The 22,933-nt window shown below is 43.1% G+C and overlaps 1 protein-coding gene across 1 annotated transcript in view; it reads right to left on the bottom strand.

The window, feature by feature from the left end:
* The window catches only part of LOC143274684 (phosphatidylserine decarboxylase proenzyme, mitochondrial-like), a 34,453-nt gene extending 11,757 nt beyond the window's left edge, over positions 1-22,696 (bottom strand). Inside the window, exons 1-3 of the mRNA XM_076578567.1 lie at positions 22,646-22,696; positions 21,796-21,911; positions 19,586-19,764 (exon numbers count right to left, since the gene is read on the bottom strand). Of these exons, the coding sequence (XP_076434682.1) occupies positions 19,586-19,764; positions 21,796-21,911; positions 22,646-22,665 (315 nt within the window). The 5' untranslated portion in view covers positions 22,666-22,696. The remainder of the gene's footprint in view (positions 1-19,585; positions 19,765-21,795; positions 21,912-22,645) is intronic.
* Positions 22,697-22,933: the final 237 nt, after the last annotated feature.

Consider the following 22,933-nt stretch of genomic DNA (forward strand, 5'->3'; position numbering starts at 1 on the left):
ATCAGATAATCTGATGCTGTTGTCTATTTTCTTCATGATTTATGGACAGGGTCAAATCTGGACTTACTTCTGACTTACGTGAGCAAGGAGATGCCATTAGGTCACACAGAGGATTTTAATTTCTGACCTGACCACACTGAGGGGGACTGAACTCACAGTACCACTCGAGAAATCAAAGCAAACACTTATGTCAAACAGGGATACAGAACTGACTTGGAGAGTTGCAAATTGCAGAATTCATGCTCCAAACATGGAATGGAAGCATTAATCAGAAAAAAACCCAATGCACACATCTCTTGGACATAGATGGAGATTCATGTCATCATGCACACAATTGTGTCAAGAAATTTTGCGAGCCATTTGGGGGATATGTTGAGCAGATGTTGGCTGACATTCACACCGACTTCAGATGGAGTGCTCATTTGAAGGACAGTCTTTTTGAACTGTGCCTGATATTAGGTATTACACCTACAGCCCCAGAGAGATATGTGCCACACAGGTGGCTGTCTGTCTTTGATGTTGCCCTGGACACATTGCGGATGTTTGATGCACTTCTATTCTACTTCAGTTTCCTTACAAAGGATGACAGAATGGTGTACAACGACATCCATAAGAAATCCTCAGCAGATGTGGTGTGTCAGACACTGGCAAAGAAAATGTGCACAGAATTAAGTCCTGTGTGAACAAAAAGCAGTCAGGATTTACCAGAGATGTGAAAGAGAGAAAATCTCGACTGACACACAAGTTTTTCTTCCAGCGTATGAAAACTGTTGCCATACTGAATTTTTATGTCGCAATTTTGCCAGAAATATAAAAAAAACATGTCATGTTTTTCCAAAGGAAAGAGCCCTCAATGCACCTTCTGCATTCAAAACAGCATGAGTTATTTAACAATTTCTGCAGTTTGTTCCTCAGGCCAGAATGTCTGCAAGGAAGACCAAGTGCTGTGGACTTGAACAAAGAAGAGAACTTCTTGCCAGTAAGACAAATAGTCTGGGAAGCGTTTGAACTCTGTGCAAAGTAATTCCTTTAAAATTCATGTCTGGGTAATGTTAATACAGGAAAGCAAGTGACCATGCTATGTAGTCTAAAATGAACTCCTCAGAACAACTTTGACGCTGATGTCAGGTTGGATAAAACTGCAATCGAGCGTACAAAACACCACATGGAAAGCACTTGTTGGGATCACCCCCAATGGTGTTGCATGTTTTCTTTTCTGATTTATGGACAGGGTCAATCAATGACAAACAAACGGTGATCAGATCTGGACTTGTTGACTTATGTGAGCAAGGAGATGCCATTACGTCACACAGGATTTTTTATTTCTGACCTGACCACACTGAGGGGGGCTGAACTCACAGTACCACTCAAGAAATCCAAGCCAACACTATGTCAAACAGGGATACAGAACTGACCTGGAGAGTTGCAAATTGCAGAATTCATGTTGAAAGACACATGGCACGTGGGAAATGCTTTCTCATTTTACAAAATTTAAGTGGAAACATGAAATGTACACTTTCACAAGTCTGGAAAATATGTAATGATCTGACAGCTTTGCTTCCCCCTTTACACCAGTATGACACTGATGGCACCGTGGAAGATGATTTGTAAGGGCCTTGAAGGCTGTTTTGTCATAAAATGAGATTATTTATGCTGAATGGGGGTTAGTGGGTATCAACATTTTGGGGGGTAAACATTGCATAAAAAAGAGGTGGAGTGTGTGTGTCTTAGTTGAGAGTGGATTAATTCAGAAGGATCAAAGGTATGGACAAATTGTGTAACAGTCAGATTATCAACCGTGTTTGAAGACATGTTTCACACATTCTTCTCGTGAACTGTGGAAATAACAGAACACACTGCTGAATCGACAGTATCTTCCTGCAGGAAGGGAGGAGAGAGAGATGCATGGGTATGGAGATCACTTCATTCAGTGACTGAAGCTTTTTCACAGATTTCAAGGAGACTGTGCAAAAGCTGACAACAGACTTTTTGGGTTTTTCATACCAAATAAACAGAGTCAGAATGTATCAGAGAACTGGGTCTCCAGCAAAATGCGCACAAAGACAATCAGATAATCTGATGCTGTTGTCTATTTTCTTCATAATTTATTGACAGGGTCAAATCTGGACTTACTTCTAACTTACGTGAGCAAGGAGATGCCATTAGGTCACACAGAGGATTTTTATTTCTGACCTGACCACACTGAGGGGGACTGAACTCACAGTACCACTCGAGAAATCAAAGCAAACACTTATGTCAAACAGGGATACAGAACTGACTTGGAGAGTTGCAAATTGCAGAATTCATGCTCCAAACAAGGAATGGAAGCATTAATCAGAAAAAAACCCAATGCACACATTTCTTGGACATAGATGGAGATTCATGTCATCATGCACACAATTGTGTCAAGAAATTTTGCGAGCCATTTGGGGGATATGTTGAACAGATGTTGGCTGACATTCACACCAACTTCAGATGGAGTGCTCATTTGAAGGACAGTCTTTTTGAACTGTGCCTGATATTAGGTATTACACCTACAGCCCCAGAGAGATATGTGCCACACAGGTGGCTGTCTGTCTTTGATGTTGCCCTGGACACATTGCGGATGTTCGATGCACTTCTATTCCACTTCAGTTTCCTTACAAAGGATGACAGAATGGTGTACAATGACATCCATAAGAAATCCTCAGCAGATGTGGTGTGTCAGACACTGGCAAAGAAAATGTGCACAGAATTAAGTCCTGTGTGAACCAAAAGCAGTCAGGATTTACCAGAGATGTCAAAGAGAGAAAATCTCGACTGACACACAAGTTTTTCTTCCAGCGTATGAAAACTGTTGCCATACTGAATTTTTATGTCGCAATTTTGCCAGAAATAAAAAAAAACATGTCATGTTTTTCCAAAGGAAAGAGCCCTCAATGCACCTTCTGCATTCAAAACAGCATGAGTTATTTAACAATTTCTGCAGTTTGTTCCTCAGGCCAGAATGTCTGCAAGGAAGACCAAGTGCTGTGGACTTGAACAAAGAAGAGAACTTCTTGCCAGTAAGACAAATAGTCTGGGAAGCGTTTGAACTCTGTGCAAAGTAATTCCTTTAAAATTCATGTCTGGGTAATGTTAATACAGGAAAGCAAGTGACCATGCTATGTAGTCTAAAATGAACTCCTCAGAACAACTTTGACGCTGATGTCAGGTTGGATAAAACTGCAATCGAGCGTAACAAAACACCACATGGAAAGCACTTGTTGGGATCACCCCCAATGGTGTTGCATGTTTTCTTTTCTGATTTATGGACAGGGTCAATCAATGACAAACAAACGGTGATCAGATCTGGACTTGTTGACTTATGTGAGCAAGGAGATGCCATTACGTCACACAGGATTTTTTATTTCTGACCTGACCACACTGAGGGGGGCTGAACTCACAGTACCACTCATGAAATCAAAGCAAACACTTATGTCAAACAGGGATACAGAACTGACCTGGAGAGTTGCAAATTGCAGAATTCATGTTGAAAGACACATGGCACGTGGGAAATGCTTTCTCATTTTACAAAATTTAAGTGGAAACATGAAATGTACACTTTCACAAGTCTGGAAAATATGTAATGATCTGACAGCTTTGCTTCCCCCTTTACACCAGTATGACACTGATGGCACCGTGGAAGATGATTTGTAAGGGCCTTGAAGGCTGTTTTGTCATAAAATGAGATTATTTATGCTGAATGGGGGTTAGTGGGTGTCAACATTTTTGGGGGGTAAACATTGCATAAAAAAGAGGTAGAGTGTGTGTGTCTTAGTTGAGAGTGGATTAATTCAGAAGGATCAAAGGTATGGACAAATTGTGTAACAGTCAGATTATCAACCGTGTTTGAAGACATGTTTCACACATTCTTCTCGTGAACTGTGGAAATAACAGAACACACTGCTGAATCGACAGTATCTTCCTGCAGGAAGGGAGGAGAGAGAGATGCATGGGTATGGAGATCACTTCATTCAGTGACTGAAGCTTTTTCACAGATTTCAAGGAGACTGTGCAAAAGCTGACAACAGACTTTTTGGGTTTTTCATACCAAATAAACAGAGTCAGAATGTATCAGAGAACTGGGTCTCCAGCAAAATGCGCACAAAGACAATCAGATAATCTGATGCTGTTGTCTATTTTCTTCATAATTTATTGACAGGGTCAAATCTGGACTTACTTCTGACTTACGTGAGCAAGGAGATGCCATTAGGTCACACAGAGGATTTTTATTTCTGACCTGACCACACTGAGGGGGACTGAACTCACAGTACCACTCGAGAAATCAAAGCAAACACTTATGTCAAACAGGGATACAGAACTGACTTGGAGAGTTGCAAATTGCAGAATTCATGCTCCAAACATGGAATGGAAGCATTAATCAGAAAAAAACCCAATGCACACATCTCTTGGACATAGATGGAGATTCATGTCATCATGCACACAATTGTGTCAAGATATTTTGCGAGCCATTTGGGGGATATGTTGAGCAGATGTTGGCTGACATTCACACCGACTTCAGATGGAGTGCTCATTTGAAGGACAGTCTTTTTGAACTGTGCCTGATATTAGGTATTACACCTACAGCCCCAGAGAGATATGTGCCACACAGGTGGCTGTCTGTCTTTGATGTTGCCCTGGACACATTGCGGATGTTTGATGCACTTCTATTCTACTTCAGTTTCCTTACAAAGGATGACAGAATGGTGTACAACGACATCCATAAGAAATCCTCAGCATATGTGGTGTGTCAGACACTGGCAAAGAAAATGTGCACAGAATTAAGTCCTGTGTGAACCAAAAGCAGTCAGGATTTACCAGAGATGTCAAAGAGAGAAAATCTTGACTGACACACAAGTTTTTCTTCCAGCGTATGAAAACTGTTGCCATACTGAATTTTTATGTTGCAATTTTGCCAGAAATAAAAAAAAACATGTCATGTTTTTCCAAAGGAAAGAGCCCTCAATGCACCTTCTGCATTCGAAACAGCATGAGTTATTTAACAATTTCTGCAGTTTGTTCCTCAGGCCAGAATGTCTGCAAGGAAGACCAAGTGCTGTGGACTTGAACAAAGAAGAGAACTTCTTGCCAGTAAGACAAATAGTCTGGGAAGCATTTGACACTTCAGATAGTGACTGCATAAATGTAATAAAGTTGATCTAAAAAGCATCATGCTGTAAGCCCGAAAAAACGGCCTTTCTGTTTATGGGTTTGGGGAGACAGTTTTTCTCAGGCCACCCGATGTTTTCCCTTCATCACGCAACAACAACATGGCTGACGCCGATAGCACAGCGTGTAATGCGCCAGGCCCAAGCACATCAGAGGTAAGAACCTGATCTCTATTGTTCATTAATTTTTTTTCCTCTGCAGTGTACATAAAGTGTCATGTACTTTTATTAATCACGTATTATTTGTGGACGCTAGTCTTATATCATCGCGAATTTGTTACCACTGATGATTAAAATTAGTTTAACGTCCCACGGCAAATAAATGCATGGAGACGGGTATACCGCTGTAACTCTGTTGCTGCTTTATAGGAATGAGATCAAATTAACTCAACAGCATCTGGTCGGCAGCCGGTTTCCGACACTATTCCGCTCACTTGAAATCCTGTCGGACGCATTGTTACGACAGGTTTTGATCCTTTTTTAACGTTACCGATCTTACTTTAAGGGCGATAACTCACAGTTTTCAGATAGATCAGACACTTTTCTTGCAAGTTCCTTCCCTTAGACCGTTGTTCGTTCATTCTATAGCAGTTTTCTTTGTTTGAAAAGTGAACCACCCTCGCGCTCACCACCAGTTGGTTTTCAACATGGCGACTCCACGTGGAAACCGGTTTGTGCGGAACATAAAAATGGCTCAAGCACTCGAATTGATTCATGAAACCGGGTCTGATGACGAAGATGCTGTTGTTGGAATGTTTGACGATGCAGGTGACGAAATTTTGGACTCTGATTCTGACTATATTCCTGACGAAAACGATGACGAAGTGGCGGACACTGACGATGATGAAGGCGGAATGACCAGTCAGCGAAACTCGACACCAACACGTGCGCCTGCTGCAGCGGCTGATTCTCCAACTAATGGAGAAGATCACGAGGAAATGGAAATAGATCAGGACAATCTGTTTGATGATCATATTGATCCAGATTATATGTATGAGTGGAGTAGAAATTTGGCCAATTTTCCACTCAACCCACCCTTCGGTTTGACACCAGGATTTCAGGGCCCCCTCAAATTGCCGCCTTGGGAGGACTGCAAACCAATTGATTTTTACAGTCTCTTCATTGATAAAAGTATGCTAAAACACATGAAAACAGAGACAAACCGTTATGCTGCAAAAAATATCCAGCAGGTACAGCAAAGAGAAGAACTTTCCCCACGGTCACAGTTCAACACCTGGAAGCCTGTGACACTGGATGAAATTAGAAAATTTCTGGCTATCCTCATCCACATGGGGATAGTAAAGAAACCAAGAATAGTGGACTACTGGTGTACTAATCCAGTTGTGAAGACTGGATTTGCCTCCAAGCTGTTGAAACGCGACAGGTTCAGAGCCATCCTGTCGTTCTTCCACCTGAACGACAACTCAACATTCCTGGAGCGAAACCATCCTGACCATGATCCACTCCATTGATTGACCACCTTGTGCATGTAAGTTATTTTCTTTTTTGTGTGTTTGTTTGAATGTGTGTGTGTGTGTGTGTGTGTGTGTGTGTGTGTGCATGCTTGTGTGTGTGTGAATGTGTGTGAATGTGTGTGTTGCGTGTGGTGTGTGTGTGTGTGTGTGTGTGTGTGTGTGTGTGTGTGTGTGTGTGTGTTATTTATTCTTCCCCACTTGTTGAATATTATCAGTTCAAATGATAGCAAATGTTAGTAGATAGTGGTAGTATTAGCTGAAGTAGTGGTGATGGTTTACTGTATCATACATATTGTGATTGTCCACAATAGTAAAAACTGTTTGCATGTTTCAGCTCTTCAAGACTGTGTACATCCCGGAGCAGAATATCTGCATCGACGAGGCCCTTTGCCCCTGGAGAGGCCGGTCATCTTTCCGGGTCTACATGAAGGACAAGCCGGTCAAGTGGGGCATCAAGCTGTATGAGCTGTGTGAGAGCTCCTCGGGGTATGTGTGGAACCTTGAGGTGTACTGCCACAAGCCGGGTCTCAGCAACCGCCCCCACGATGTTGTCTTCAGGCTCCTCGACCAACTGCAAGACTGCGGCTATGTCCTTTATGTGGACAACTACTACTGCTCACCCACCTTGGCCCACAGTCTCACTGCTGTCAACACTGGATGTGTAGGCACTGTGCGGGCTAACCGGGTGGGCATGCCAAAGGATTTGGTGACTGGAGCCTTCGCCCGCGGCCAGATGGACTACAGGAGACTGAATCAGGTGATGGTCATTAGGTGGAAGGACAAGAGGGATGTGCATATGATAACCACTCAGCACATCCCTGAAATGAATGCAGTGAGATCACGGTCAGAACACAAGAGAAAACCCACGGCTGTTGTTGACTACATTGGCAATATGGCTGGTGTTGACCGCAGTGACCAGATGATCTCATACATGCCAATGCACCAGAAGACCATCAAATGGTGGAAGAAGCTGGCCTTCCACCTTTTGACCCTCACAATGATCCAGTCTCACTGCCTCTACAACAAGCTGCAGAGGAGTCTGGGGAAAAAACCGCTGACACTGGAACAATTTGCCATATCAGTGTGTTACGACCTCGCCAGTCTTCCAGTTGGGGATGATGAGGAGCAGAATCGTGCTGCTGCCCCGGTCAACGAGGAAGTCAACCGCCTCGACTGCAAGAACCAACACTTCATGGAGAACACAGGCTACAGGCACTGTGTTGTGTGCTATGCCACGGAGAAGGCAAGAGGAGCCACCAGAGAGCACCTGAAGAACAGGGTGCAGCGCACCAAGTTCCAGTGTCAACAGTGCCAGAAAGCCTTATGTGCTGTGCCTTGTTTTAAAATCTACCACACCAAACAAGACTACAGCAAGTAACAGTGTCACAGAAGTGTCTACAGTGTGTGCATTGTGTAAAAAAGAGTGTTTGTGTGGTGTTTTTTTCCAATGAGTGTACAGTCCTGCAAATGTTTTCCAGTGTGTTTTTCAAGACTGCAAGCAGCAATCACTTTTTTTTGTTTTTTTCCAATATATTCTCATCAAATCTCTTTTTATATACAGCATGCATAAATAGTATCATAAGCACATCAAACCAAGAGTACATGAGTGTGACTGAACCAGTGTAGGAGGATTCAGAGCATGAAGAAGTGGATTACCTGTGTTCAAATTTTTTTTTGTTTTCCTGCCAATGTGTATCATATTGGATTACCTATATCATCAAAACCATGTGGTTCCTTCACTTAAGGTAAGCATTTTTTTAGTAAATTCATTGTTATATCTGTCCACTGGTACGTGTTTTATGTTTGTAGGGTGAGTGGTTGATTTTTTGTGATTTTTTAAAAACTGCTTAAAATAGTGCGATTTGAGAGGGAAACCCGGCCATTTTGACTGAGGGTTGAGTGAGTTAATGTCTTTTTAGATACAGTGCTTATTAGTTACATGCACTTGCATACGCTAGATTTTTATTTTACCGCACACATTGCTTCGGCAGCGAGTTGTAAGTGTGGTAGGGATATTATAGAGATAAATAATTATGTTTACGAGTACGAGTTTATGAGTAAGGGAGCTAATTAATACACCAGGTTAAATATCATCCAAGGGTTAGTTGCTTCCCTTGTTTATTCTCATTCGGTTTCTCCCACTATTCTTATTTGGATTTAGGCATATTCTGATACGGTTAGGTTTGAATGAAAAACAGTTCACAAGATGCAGGCCACAGGACAGTTTTAGTGCGCGTTGTCTGGGGAGCAGAAGGGGTCTTGGCCGGTGTGACTTGCTTCCATGCTGGAGGGTAGTGAAGTTACTTACTACCCGTACCCGGATGGTCAGACTGGCGGTCAGTGTGGTGTACACATGTGCCTCTGCTACACTCGTGGGGGATTTGTCTTCGTTTGTTTTGTTCCCTTTTCTTGTGGATGGTTCATGGGAATAAAGGTGTCCGTCTTGAACCGAACCCCGACTCTGGTGTGGTGTGGTGAACGAGACGCATACACGCACCCTGTTACAAGTGGCGCCCAATGTGGGGCTCGAAGGACAACACCTGCCGCCCTGCGGAACCTTCCACCCTGTGACGCCACCACCCCAGCCCAGGTCACCATCCAGGCAGCGTACTGCCCCAGAGCCAGCCCTACACGGTAGTCTGCCGTGTGTTCAGCTGGGTCTGCCTTGGTCTGGGCGGGCCGCGCCTGCTCACAACTACCAGTCAGCCCGCCACCCCTACGCTTCGCCCTCAGCAGTGGACGTCACAGCTCCAGCAGCCATCATCCACTGTGATCAACTCTTCCATCAAGGGAAGTGACTTTATTTTAAAATGCAAACATGGACTGATTTATTGAGTGCTGAATCCAGAGGGTAAATGCCCAGAGACTTTCTGCGTCACATTAACTGTGCCCACATATAAATGGAACTGAACAGGGCTAGGACATCTGGAAACGATCAGTAGTGAACTGACATTTTAATACCATAATCATACAGTGGAAAGGCAGGAGAAGAAATCTACATTATTTCTTTTATGATGGAGTGGAAAGCCAGTACTTTCAATATTGATGCTGCCTGATGTGTTATGACACTCTTCACGTTGACGGGAGCCGTCTAGGTGAACAGGATGTTTTCATGGTATTGGTAGTGTGATGAACTTGATACTCCAAGACATCTATATGATCTACTAAATGCTGACTGATGGTGATATGTTGCCAGTAATTTTTTTACATACTGGAAACTATCGTAACTATTATTTTTTTCTGACTTTCCAACAAGGTTGAAGCAAAGTGCAGTGATACTCACTTAACACGTTGACATTCTTTTTTGTGGTATAGTGAAAAGCAGTTGAAAACTATTATACTATAGTGTGACAACTTGTATCCATAGACTCCTAATTTATTGGGGTGTTAATTTTTTTACTTGCATACTTACAGTTAAAGTGCTCATGCTCACTGTGGATGCTGCTGTTGTTGACGCACTCCTCATACTGTCAGTGTCATACAAATTACTATTGATTTCACATTAGTTATAATTGGCTATCCATTACCTTGGGGCCAGGTTCATTAACACTCTCAAATCCAAGAACATGGATATCACGGAAGAAGAAAAGCGACTGATCGCCTCGTTTAGGAGCTTGGGAGCAGCACCCAAGGTGGATACAAAAGAAGACCTGAAGGCCTGGATGTTGGCATACACTGCCTCACTCCAGGAAGATTCTACCCCAGAGGCCTCTTCGGCTAGTGAAGACTCTGTGCAGCAGAAGAAGGAACCACAAGTTGTTTGGCCTCAGAGGATGCCCCGCATCTCTGTTTTCAGTGGCGTGTCAGCAAAGGAAACAGATACAACTTACGACTTGTGGCGTTATGAGGTGGAATGTCTCAAGGCCGAGGACCACAAAGAGCATGTGGTTCTAGAGGCAGTCCGACGATCGCTTCGGGGGGAGGCTGCCAGAGTGGCAATGCGACTTGGAACCACTGCAAGCCTTTCAGAGCTCCTTTCCAAGTTTGAAAGTATCTATGGTGTAGTCCAGGCCAAGGAGACCCTGATGGCATCTTTTTACTCAGCTCACCAGGATAAAACTGAAACAGTATCTGCATGGGGATGTAGAATAGAGGACCTGCGGGCAATGAAGACCAGCAAGCTTACGGAGGAGGAATCACGCAAAGCTCTACGATCCAAGTTCTGGGATGGACTGCGGCAAGATCTGAAAGACAGGTCTGGGCACAAGTATGACACAATCAAAGATTTTGATGACCTCAGACGCGTCCTCAGGGAGCTCGAACTGGACTCAAACCCCAAGAAGGCAGAGGCTAAGGTAGTCCAGTCAGTGGACGGAACGGAACTCCAAGCTCTGAGAGCTGAGTTAAGGCAGCTGAAAGCGCAGCTGAGTTCAACCAAACATACCCAACCAGACCCACGTCAGCAGCCAAATCAGAGTATAAGGAACCAAAGCATATATGGACAGTCACGATCAACTGGTCAAGGGACTCCGCCACAACGTGAAGTGAAGTGCTATCGCTGTGGCCAACTGGGACACATCAAAAAGGGGTGTAGAGTGCAGATGCTACCATCACATCCTTTAAATGGACAGGGGTTTGCCAGCAGGGGCAGCCAGCAGACCCTTCCAACCGCCAACGCCCAACCGAGTCAACGATGATTGGGGATAGCAATGAAGTGAGTGTGGAACACAAAACAGGCGACATTTATTTTAAAGGAATTTGTTGGCACAGGAGGTAGATTTTTTTAAAATCTTCGTAGACTAAAATGTTTGTTGGCAGCAAGATTACAGAAGTACTTCAGACAAAGGAGGGACAAAGCTTCAAAAAAGAGTTTTTGTTGTTGGCCTGCAAGACATACACAGCAGCTGGTTTCCATCTTCAGCGAAAAATGTCCATGGACAACAAGGCTTTGAAGCTCATCAGTGCACTTGATCCAGAAGTAAGGTGTACTTCAACTGCCCAAACTTACCAAGAGTATGGGAAAACGCTGTCAAATATGCTTCCAGCAGAACAGAAAGATGCCTTCTTGAAGGAAGTGAAAGCATACACTACTTCACCATCTCTGTCTCGCTTGCCAGTGTCTGTGCCAGTTGATGTGTTTTGGGGCTCTTTGATGAAGGAAGAAGAATTCCCAAACCTTGTAAAACTAGCAAAGGCCCTTTTAAGTGGATTCCATGGACCCCTTGTTGAATCTTCCTTCAGTTCAATGGGAGAACTGATGGACAAAAAAAAGTGGTCGCATGGATGTGGAAACCTATGCTGCTATCCAGACAGTGTGATCATCACTGGCTGCTTCACAAAAAAGTTCTGTGGAGTTCTTTGAGAAAATGGACCCTGCTCACGACCCTGTAGATTCATCATTGGTTCACAGGATGCAGACGGCTTGGGTGCAGAACAAAGACAGACAGGAAAAAAACAGGACAATCCTGAATGAAAAACTAGAAAGTCTTGGAAGCTACCAAAAAAAACTACCCACAAAGAAGCATGTGAGGATCTCCTCCTCCTAAACTGTGAGGCAGATAAGCAGAATTATCAGCAATCTGTTTATTCTGACAGGGCTTCAGACCAGTGTCAGCAAGTGAGTGTAGGAAAACAGCCTCAGAAGAGAAAGTTCTGCAGATGGTGCTGATGATGAAGGAATCTTGGAAATCAACTTCAGTGAGGTTCCTTCAGCTAAGAAGAAGACAAAACAAGCAAAGCTTGCCAGTTTCTTCAAGGCAAGGAATTAGTAAAGGTCTTCAGAGCTTCAACAGCCCCCTGCTCCCATCTGCCACCCTACCATCCTTGGACATGTTCTTTACTCTGAATGAAACTGCTTCCCTCCACTCCAAACCATTCAGGACAAGGACTTTTTGAAACTGTTATCGCTTTCAAAAGCAACTAACAAAACCTTCCAACTTGTACAAGGAGACTTGTAGTTAGATGCATTTTCCTTCATCTGAAATCTTCATGACCTTCATATGGTGTTGACTTGTGAGTTAAGCCAACATGTAGGCTTTCTCAAGAGAGAGTATATTTCTTGAGACCAAAGTATAGAACAAATCATCTCCACAAATGTAATCTTCACAAGAGATGATTTTATTGCAGTTCTGCTTGCTTGTGGGTAAAAGACACACACACACACAGAGTTTTATATAAGCTATGAGATGGTGGACTTTTGAGGACTTAGACTGTGTGCTGAAGACAGGTGACTATGGAAATTATTTCTAGACAGTGCTTCCTAGTGGACTGCCAGATGTGACCAAGGGATATGTGTGCCATTCACCAAGCCCCAGGGATCGCGTTAACGCATGTTTTTCGCGTATTTAACGCCTTTTGATTTTCGCTGACGCATTTTCACAGCGCTCACGCATAACACTTATGCAAAACAACTTTTACTCCAAGCTGTATCAATGCAACTTTAGGACAGACTTGGCAGCTAGGTTTGCGATACTGAATCAGACGGTACAAGACAAAGTGTCTGTGCATGCGGAGCACTGCGAGATGCCTACGTGACTCTTAACAGCTACAGCCAATTAACAGAGTACGCGCGCACACAACACTGCTTAGCTGACGAGTTTTGGAACAGAGTGGCGTCATTACAGGGCATGACCAGTTTCGAGAAAGCCTGCAAAGTCGTCATCATGGATTATGACGCAACATATCCTGATTTGCTGTGCTGGCGAACATTGCACTGACAGTCCCTGTCAGCTCTGTTCCTTGTGAGAGAGGTTTCAGCTGGCAAAATATGATCAAAACTGCTGACCGATCAAGACTGACAGATGCGCATGTGGACACGCTGTTGCGCATTGCAATGTAAGGTCCAGCATTGAGCCAGTGCAACGAACTGATTGTCAGGGCTTGCGGTGAACTTCAGCGCCGACGTGAGCGGCGAAAATAGGTGAGTAAACCTTTGATTTAGTGTCATAGGTCTGACGCAATTCTGACTCTTACGCGTTTTTTTGCCGACTTTGCATAAGCTGCACGCGTTTTGAAAAAGTCTAGCACGATCCCTGAAGCCCACAAAAATATGAAATTGTTGTGTTTGTGATGTGACATATCCTGTTTGAGTAAACCAACCTGAACTTTGTTATTCTGCCAAAGTTATCTTTTTACCAGTGCTTGTGTGTTAGTGAGAAATATCTGGCATGAGTGTAATATTTCACTGGCAATTTTAACCCATTAGAATTAGTAAAATGCTCTCAGGAAAGGCCTAAAATACTATCAGATTTTACATTTTTTGCTTCGCCCCCATGACCCCCCAAAGGGGTGTTGCCCCTTTACCCCACCAGGGCCTGGGCGGCCCCTGGACCCCTGCCTTCTTCAGAGGATTGGACTCTGGGGTATTCTGATGCCTGATCATGAGGCCATCTTCTCTAAGAAAGAGGAAGATGTTGGAGTGTACAGTGGAATCAATCATACCATTCACTTGTACAAAGAAGAACTATTCAAGCAGCGGCATCGTCCCATTCCCCTTTCCATGCTGGATGAAGTCCGCCCCATCCCCAGCAACTCTTGGATTCAGGAATCATCAGGCACTCACATAGTCCATGGTTGTCAATGCCAAATGACTTTAATCCTATCCTGGGCGCAGCATTTCAAAACGTCCGGCCGCCATTTTGGGCACAATGTTCAAAAACGTCCGACTCAATCGGGTCCGTTCAGCAGCTCTGTTCTCAGCAATTTCCGTACACATCTCACGAATTCTCACAGGAAACAAGACCCGCGACCTTGCTACACACTTTCGTGGCGCCATTTGCAATTCTGTGCAGCATGGAGCTGTTTCTCGAAGTTTTTCCGAAGTGATTGATCTGTGAATTTTCATCATGGAGTTGCTTGATGATTCAGGAGATGAAGAGCCGTTTCTAGGCTTTCATATGGAAGATGTTGAGCTTTGAGCGGTGCAAGCATTGTCATATATTGAAGTGAGTAGTGTTAGCAGTGCGCACACTTCTGATCTCAGTGACTGGGATGATCATGATGAAGATTTTGAATCAGATTTTGATGATCGCGGCGATCTTCGGCTACGGGACAGTAACGGTTGGACGGATGATGTTTCGCCCATTGTTGTAGAAAGATTTTATGAAGAAACTGGCCAAAACATTAATTTAGGAGACAGTCCAACTGTCACTGATTTAGCGCATAATGCCCCTCCTGTAAACCAGTGTCACCGAGCCGTGACGAACGTGATCACCCATGTACATATCTCACCTTAGTTGTTGTTTTCTCGTTTTGGTTTTCTTTTCTTTTTTTCTTTTTCTTCTGCTCCTTCTCTTCCCCTCCAATCCGTGTTATTCTGTCATTTTAGCATTTGCATGTGCTTAGCATACTCCTTGCACAGGCTCACTTTCAAGATCTCAGTAAAAGAAGGTAAAATTTCACCAAACATACAGACATCAAGGGCATTCACTCTTCAGAACTTAACGGCGTCTGGTCGCCTCGAGCTTCAACGCTCTGTAGGGCGGATAGGGGGTATCTGTTCATTCAGACACTCCTAAAAGATCCCCAGTATCCCTCCGACTCTGTGGCCTCTCTTCAATGAGATGATGAGTGTGGAGGAATAGCTCCGCATCACCTGGAACTGGAAAGGACTCCCCCAGTCTCTTTCAAATTTGTCCTCTTCACTAACCAGCACCCGGTCTCGACATCCGGTCTCTGCCACACGGTATTGCTACCCGTCGACCCACCAGCTTCTGAGCTGTTTGAACAGTTCCTTGTCCTGCCGAAGTCACTCCGAGGACCATGCCCCGCCAAACTCCAACCTGAGTTGCCCTGACTGTGCCACCGCATCAATTGGACAAGTTGGCTGTGTTTTAGGGGAGAAGGTTGAGGGAATATGACTTTGTAGGGGCATAGTTTGTTCTGGTCGTTTGTTTCGTTTTTGTTTGTTTTTTTTCCATAAACTCAGTTATCCATCACCCTTATCACCCTTTTGCCTTTGGGAAGTTGTTTTTTTTTCCCTCCACGGGTAATGGTATAGATTGGGGTAGTTGGGTGGGTGTAGCACTTTTTTCTATCTGTAGGCTAGCTAGCATACATTATTTTGTCCCTTTCTCTTTCTGCCTCTTCTTTCTGATATCGTGTGAATGCGTGAATAAAAGATGTAAAAATATATTTCATTTTTAGTGGTCTGCTGTTTGTGTGTGAGGGTGGTCGACTTGAGCGAATCCTGGGTAAAATTATACAAAACATACCTTAGACTTGACACCAACACACAGATTTCTTTTTTCAACTTTTCGAACAAATGTTGACAAAAATAGTAGCCGACACAAACAAGTATGCCAGGGAAAAAATTGCTGAGAAAGAAAATGGCGATCCTCTCTGGACAAAAACAACAGTTCCTGAGATAAAGGCTCTTTGGCATTTTGATATTGATGGACATACATAATTTGCCCAGGGATGAAATGTATTGGAGTATGAAATGTATATGTGTATGTTTGCAGCAAAACTGTAATATATGTGTGTGTATGTGTGTATGTGCAGCAAAATTGTAATACAGTTTGTATGCAGGAAAATTCTAATATGTGTATCCATGTGTGCTGCATAACTGTAATATATGTGCAGCAAAATGGTAATGTGTGTATGCATTTAGCAAAATTGTAATTTGTAATTTGTGTATGCAGCCAAAATGTTATGTGTGAGTGCACCAAAAATGTAGTGTGTGTGTGTGTGTGTGTGTGTGTGTGTGTGTGTGTGTGTGTGTGTGTGTGTGTGTGGCAAAACTGTAATGTGTGTGTGGCAAATTTGTAATATTTTGTGAGTGTGCAGCAAAGTTGTAATTTGTATGTGTCACTGTGTGTATGTGAAAATTGTAATACAACTGCATGCAGCAAAATTATAGAAGTGTGTTGTTCATCAAGTCAGCTATCTTGAGGTGGAATCCTGCAGATGGCTGGGTCTCACAATGACGCAACTAATGGCTTCTGTTCCAGCAACAGTGACATGTTCATCAGTGACAAGTATCACCCACTGACAAGTACATCAGTGACAAGTATCACCTGACGAGTACATCAGTGACAAGTATCACCCGATGATGAGTACATCAGTGACAAGTATCACCTGATGATGAGTACATCAGTGACAAGTATCATCCACTGACAAGTACATCAGTGAGAAGTATCACCTGCTGACAAGTAAATCAGTGACAAGTCTCACACAATGACCAGTACATCAGTGACAAGTATCACCCGATGACTAGTACACAGTGGCGCAGTTTTTGTATGTGATGATGCCCCACTGACAAAAATGTGTGTGTGTGTGTGTGTGTGTGTGTGTGTTTATTTAATGTTGTTTTGTATGAACACAACATGCATATAATCAACACAACATGCATATAATCAACATGATTATTCAATGTGTTGCAGGTGGCCATGGAGGAGGCAGAGATTCAGGCAGGGGCCGTGTCAAGGCCAAGGTGCTGTTGCTTCCCAGCAGCAAGAGCAGGAACTTCTGGGATGGATACCCAATTCACAGGACCCATATGATCCTGAATGGCTGAGCAGCTACACACAGAGAAGAGGTCATCTTGTTGATACCTCTGACTTTCAGCCTGTGAACTTTTTGAAACTTTTTTACCCAGTGTTTTACACTGATGAAGAACAGATCAAACACATACGGTCTGCAGATAATTGGAGATGGAAATGTATGTCGTACTTAAAGACTAACCAATATGAAGCCTATTGAGGATGGCGAAATGGAAGCTTTTGTGGCCCTTCAAATTGCCATGGGATTGTGTTCGAAACCAGCCATCAGTGATAACTGGTCGACATACTGGCTCACTCTCAAGAATTTTCGCCAGATCATGTCCAAAATTCACTATGAAAACATTTTGTATGCCCTGAACTTTGCAGACAACAGCAACAGAGTGCCAGCAGGCCAAGAGTGGTATGACCCCCTCTTCAAAGTGAGAGAGTAACTGGACACAGCAGAACCACTGTATGGCACAGCATTTTGTCCATGGAAGGAACTCTCCTTGGACGAATCAACAATAAAATTCAAGGGGATAATTTTCTTTTGCCAGTTCAACCCTGCCAAGCCAAGACACTGGCATAAAACAGTTTGCTTTGACTGAGACACGGTCAGGATTTGTACTGAAATTCCTCATTTATACTGGAAAAAAAAAACACCATCGCCAATCCTTAACCCAGCTTCAGTGTGACTGAAAACATTGTCACAGAAATGATGCAGGGGTACAAGGACAAGGGGCATGTGCTGTACACTGACAGCTACCACACATCACCAAACATTGTTTGCCACCTGCAGCAAAAGCAGATTGGGTATGTGGGTACTGTCAGACCTGGCCGCACATTTATGCCCTCTTTCCTGCACCCCAGCAAATTGCCTCTGTTCAGAGGCAGTGAGCCAGTGTTTGCCTGAACCACAGCAGACAGTGTAGACATTGTAGCATGCACATGGCACGACACCAAACAGTGTTTATTCTTGTTGTCAGTGCACACCAACAACACCACTGACAAAGACATCAGGAAACGTGGAGCTGAGAGAGGATAATGCACTGTGCAAAATCCAGTAATGGCGACCAGCTACAATGACTACATGGGTGGCGTTGATACCATGGATCAACAGCTAAGTCATTATTGCTATCCTCACAAGGTCTCCAAATGGTATCATGCCGTATACCAGCGAACATGTAAAGTGGCACTGACAAACGTCTTCATTGTGTATCAAAATGCCAATACCGGACAATCTCCAGGTACCAAAAGCATTCAGGGAACAGGTGATCTGCTGGAGAACATGAAGCCGTCAGTCCCGAAAAGCCGCCAGTCAGCCACACCCAAACCAACACAGCTGACAGAGCAACATTTCCCTGTCATGCATTCTGGCAGTAGTCACCGACCTGACTGAAGTGTGCAGAGACAGGGCCACACCAGGGCGGGAGAGAAAACAATGCAAGGTCTTCATGTGTGTGGAAAAAGGTCGTTTTGAAATTAACCAAACTGTGAAGGTCTATAAGCACCAGTCTGGCCCGATATTCTATGAACTGAATGCAGAATAACTGTGTGTGCGAGTGTGAGTCTGTGAGTGTGTGTGAATGTCTGTGTGTTCACCCAACGAAGACACCCTGGCCCAAGATTCCATTTTGTTGGCACACACATACACACACACACACACTTAGGTCAAATAACTTGGTGTAGCACAAAGAATCAGATGATATCTGATAGATTAAGATGACACACTTCAAGTACATATATACCCACTCGAATCATGGGCATAAAAATTGGAGCAAACCAATTCCTTGTGTACAAATAGGATGGCATGAAAATCACATAAAGATCACACCTTCTCTATTCAAAACACTGGCACAAAGAAGCCCGCGTGCAAACATGCTCTACCCACTCCCTTCCCAGTTTCCCAATGGAGTCTAGGTCAGGGACGGTGTCAACCGCTTACAAAACTCTGGAACTGAATAGCTGCACTGGTAATGAAGTGCCGCAGATATGCCTACAACACAATAATACCTACAAATGACATCTACAATGCAATGACACCTCAACAAAATGACACCTTACAACACAATGACGCCTACACCACAATGAGAACTGCACCACAATGACACCTGCAACACAGTGACACCTACAACTCTGTGACGCCTACAATGTAATGACACACTGACTCCTGCAACACAATGACACCTTACAACATAAGGATGCCTGCAACGTGATGATGCCTACAACGAATCAACGCCTACAACAGGATGCCGAAATCACAACATCCACAATACGATGACTACAACACAATGACAACACCAGGACGCCTATAACATGACAGCCACAACACGATGACTACAACACAATGATGCCTATAACATGACAATAGCTACAACACCAGGACGCCTATAACATGACAGCCACAACACGACAACAGCTACACCTATAACACAACAGCCACAACACGACAACAGCTACAACACCAGGACACCTACAACATGACAACACCTACACCTACCTGCCAGTTCTTTGCCGGCTGGGGGACCTCCTCCGACGGAGCCAAAAAGGCTCGGTAAGTAACATACAGGAAGCCTGTCCCAGCACCAAACAGCAGAAGCCTCTGCAGACGCTGCCTTGTGGTTGTGCTGGTTGCCGATGGCGACTGGGTGGCCTGAGTGCCAGAGATGTTCCTGCCCCCTGAAGACAGTGCCCTAGTGACGTCAGATCTATAAAAATTTAATAGTCACCTCAGATAAGGAGCAGGCAGTGACAAAAGTACTACCTTTTTTTTTCTTTTAAGTTACTTATCAATATTTTCCATAGATAAAACATTCTGTAGAACAGTCTGGAAGAAAGAAAATGTCACTTTAAAGCCACATTTGGAGACAATAAATTATTCTCCAAACAAAATAATCATAATGTTAAGTTTACCCTGGACACACACACACACAAACCTGTGATTTACATGCTTGAGTCAGAAATATACTTAAATAAAAACACATGTCTCCCCTCTTAATCTCAATTTTACTGCTTGAAAAACAAAGAGAACCTCCAGACTTTAGGCTTGGTTCAGCACACTATGAGTCATTTGACCCGATAACCACAAAACCAATGGGTCATTTTCAAAATCAATGGGTCAGAGAAACATCCCTTTCTTCCTCCCCCATTGGCAATCCCCCCCCCCCCCACCACCACCACCACAATGTGTTTACTGTTTATTGTCTGTCACACTCTTTTGCAGAGAGAGAGAGAGAGAGAGAGAGAGTGTGTGTGTGTGTGTGTGTGACATGTTCTTGTTTTGTTCACTGCTTCCTGGTTTTGTTCAATGTTTCCTGGTTAACCATCAATGCGTGTCTGTGCGCACTTTCACACTCAATCTGGCTCTGGGAAAATTACTCTGTAACAGCCAACAATTACAAACACATAACACACATCCGCAAGAACCCATACATAAAACCCTGCCTACACGCACACCTTGTTTCTGTATATAGTGTATTGCAACTCATATATGGATTGGTGCAGGACTATTGCACAGGTTTCTGACTAAACAACATATGCACAGGTTTCAAGGACAATTGTGGAGATCAGTTTTTTCTAACCCGCACAGTACCCTTCTCAAATACAAGCACATAAGCTGGATTTGTTAGTCAATCACAGTCACAATATTTTGCAAGGCATTTTGGCCTGACCAACTTTCTGACAAATTAATAACTGATTGGCTTACCTTTAAAACCATGGGCCATTTCAAATTGGTATGCACTAATGACCAACTCCAAACCTTAACCCTGGACAATGATCAACTCCAAACCTTAACCCTGGACAATGATCAACTCCAAACCTTAACCCTGGACAATGACCAACTCCAAACCTTAACCCTGGACAACGAGACTCCACACCTGAACCCTGGACCCAAAACTAGTGTAAGAGGCAAGGATGAAAACAACTGACTGTGCATCCTTTATTTTTGACTCACTTGTGTAAACAAAGTGAGTCTACGTTTTAACCCGGTGTTCGGTTGTCTCTGTGTGTGTGTGTGTGTGTGTGTGTGTCTGTGTGTCCGTGGTAAACTTTAACATTGACATTTTCTCTGCAAATACTTTGTCAGTTGACACCAAATTAGGCATAAAAATAGGAAAAATTCAGTTCTTTCCAGTCATCTTGTTTAAAACAATATTGCACCTCTGGGATATGCACAAAAAAATAAAAAATGAAGCCTAATTATATGCAAACTGCATTTACTGTTATATTTATATTTTTTGTATTCTCTAAACTTGGCACTTTGATCTGATATTCTGACCCAACAACAAGAGCAGTCATTATTATCATTTTTTGTTCAAACAAGAATTTCTTTTGCTAAGCATGGAAGTTTTATTTATTTTGCAAACGTTTAGGTGCAGATAGTAAAAAAGGAAAATTACTCTGTAATTAATGCTATGGGACATAATTTGCTTTAAACTGATCTTTCTCATCTTAAACATTACATTTTGAAATTATACTCAATACATAAAAAGCTTGGATTTTTTTTTTTTTTTTTTAAGTGTATCACAAGTGAGTCTTGAAGGCCTTGCCTCTCTTGTTTTTTCTTCTTTTTTCTCTCTAACTTGTTTTTTCTTCTTACTGTTTCTATCACTGTATCAGTATCACTGTTGCAGACTGTTTCCATACTTGTATCACTGTTCCAGACTTTTTCTATACTTGTGTCAATGCTCAATCCAAACTCATACTTACTGGAGGCATACCGTACTGACGTGAACGGTGGCTGGGTAACTTTGTGCAGCGAACAATGGTTACGGTTCTGAAGGGTCTTGCGGACCACTCCTGACCTGCCCCACACTGACAACCACCTGCAATGTCCATGCATTTACTGATTCAGTCACATGTCAGTTTATTTGTGTAAAAAGACATTGTGATAATAATTAGTTACTCAGGTAATTCAAAGACTTGTACATTGTTTACTGTACTGAATATATGGCCTTGCAGCTTAACATTGCGTCTGTCATTTCTTTGAAGGAAACAACAGTGACTCTACCAAACCAAACCAGTTCATACACGCTTGAGTGATCAGTAATGTTAACTCTCATGTCATCAAATGGGAAAGTTTAAATTTTGTTGAATTAATGCAAGTATGTGACAGCCATACTTTGTAAAATTTCTCATATCTGCTACAGCTTATCAAAATATCAGATATCAGTACCCTGCTCCCGGATGGCTAATCTCAAAACACGCCAAGTTGGTCGACAAACCATACCTCGACAGTTCTTAAAAGTAAACTTTAAAATATTATGAACAACACAGTCTCTGTCAAAGTAACTAGACACAAAATCAAATTATAATTCTTAACTATGATCACTAATTCCAAACAACGCTGCGACCATGAAAGACCGCAAACGCCACAGGGCGTCACTTTTTAAGTTGCGTCGCAATCATAGTACGCACACATTGTCCATGTTCTTCAGTAAATGTTTATGCGTGCTCATGCTCTTTTATTGGTAACTGTCCTTGCAACAAGCGTACAAACAGTGCACACCAAATATTAACGTGTTTTGCGAACGAGAAGCTTTGCAACTTCCTTTCCTACCTCACGCTCGCCCCTGACATGACTGAGAACTCTTCTGTTTGAAATCTTGTCAGATGTGAAGCAGGGACTTTTTTACCCGCGAACGTGAAGATGTAGCTTTGAGTACTCCGCCCCTGATTCGTAAATTGTTCGACAATGACGCACAAAAACGTAGTATTACGTTAACCCCATCTTTTTTAAAATAGAAATGAAGGCTGCTAAAGAAGATTTAGCGTGGCAAATCACAACCGTTCATCGATACGTTTGGTCGAGATGTTTTCTGGTCTGTTCACAAATGGGAAACATCCG

This window comes from Babylonia areolata, chromosome 29 (genome assembly GCF_041734735.1).
Source record: "Babylonia areolata isolate BAREFJ2019XMU chromosome 29, ASM4173473v1, whole genome shotgun sequence".
Classification (NCBI taxonomy): Eukaryota; Metazoa; Mollusca; class Gastropoda; order Neogastropoda; family Buccinidae; genus Babylonia; species Babylonia areolata.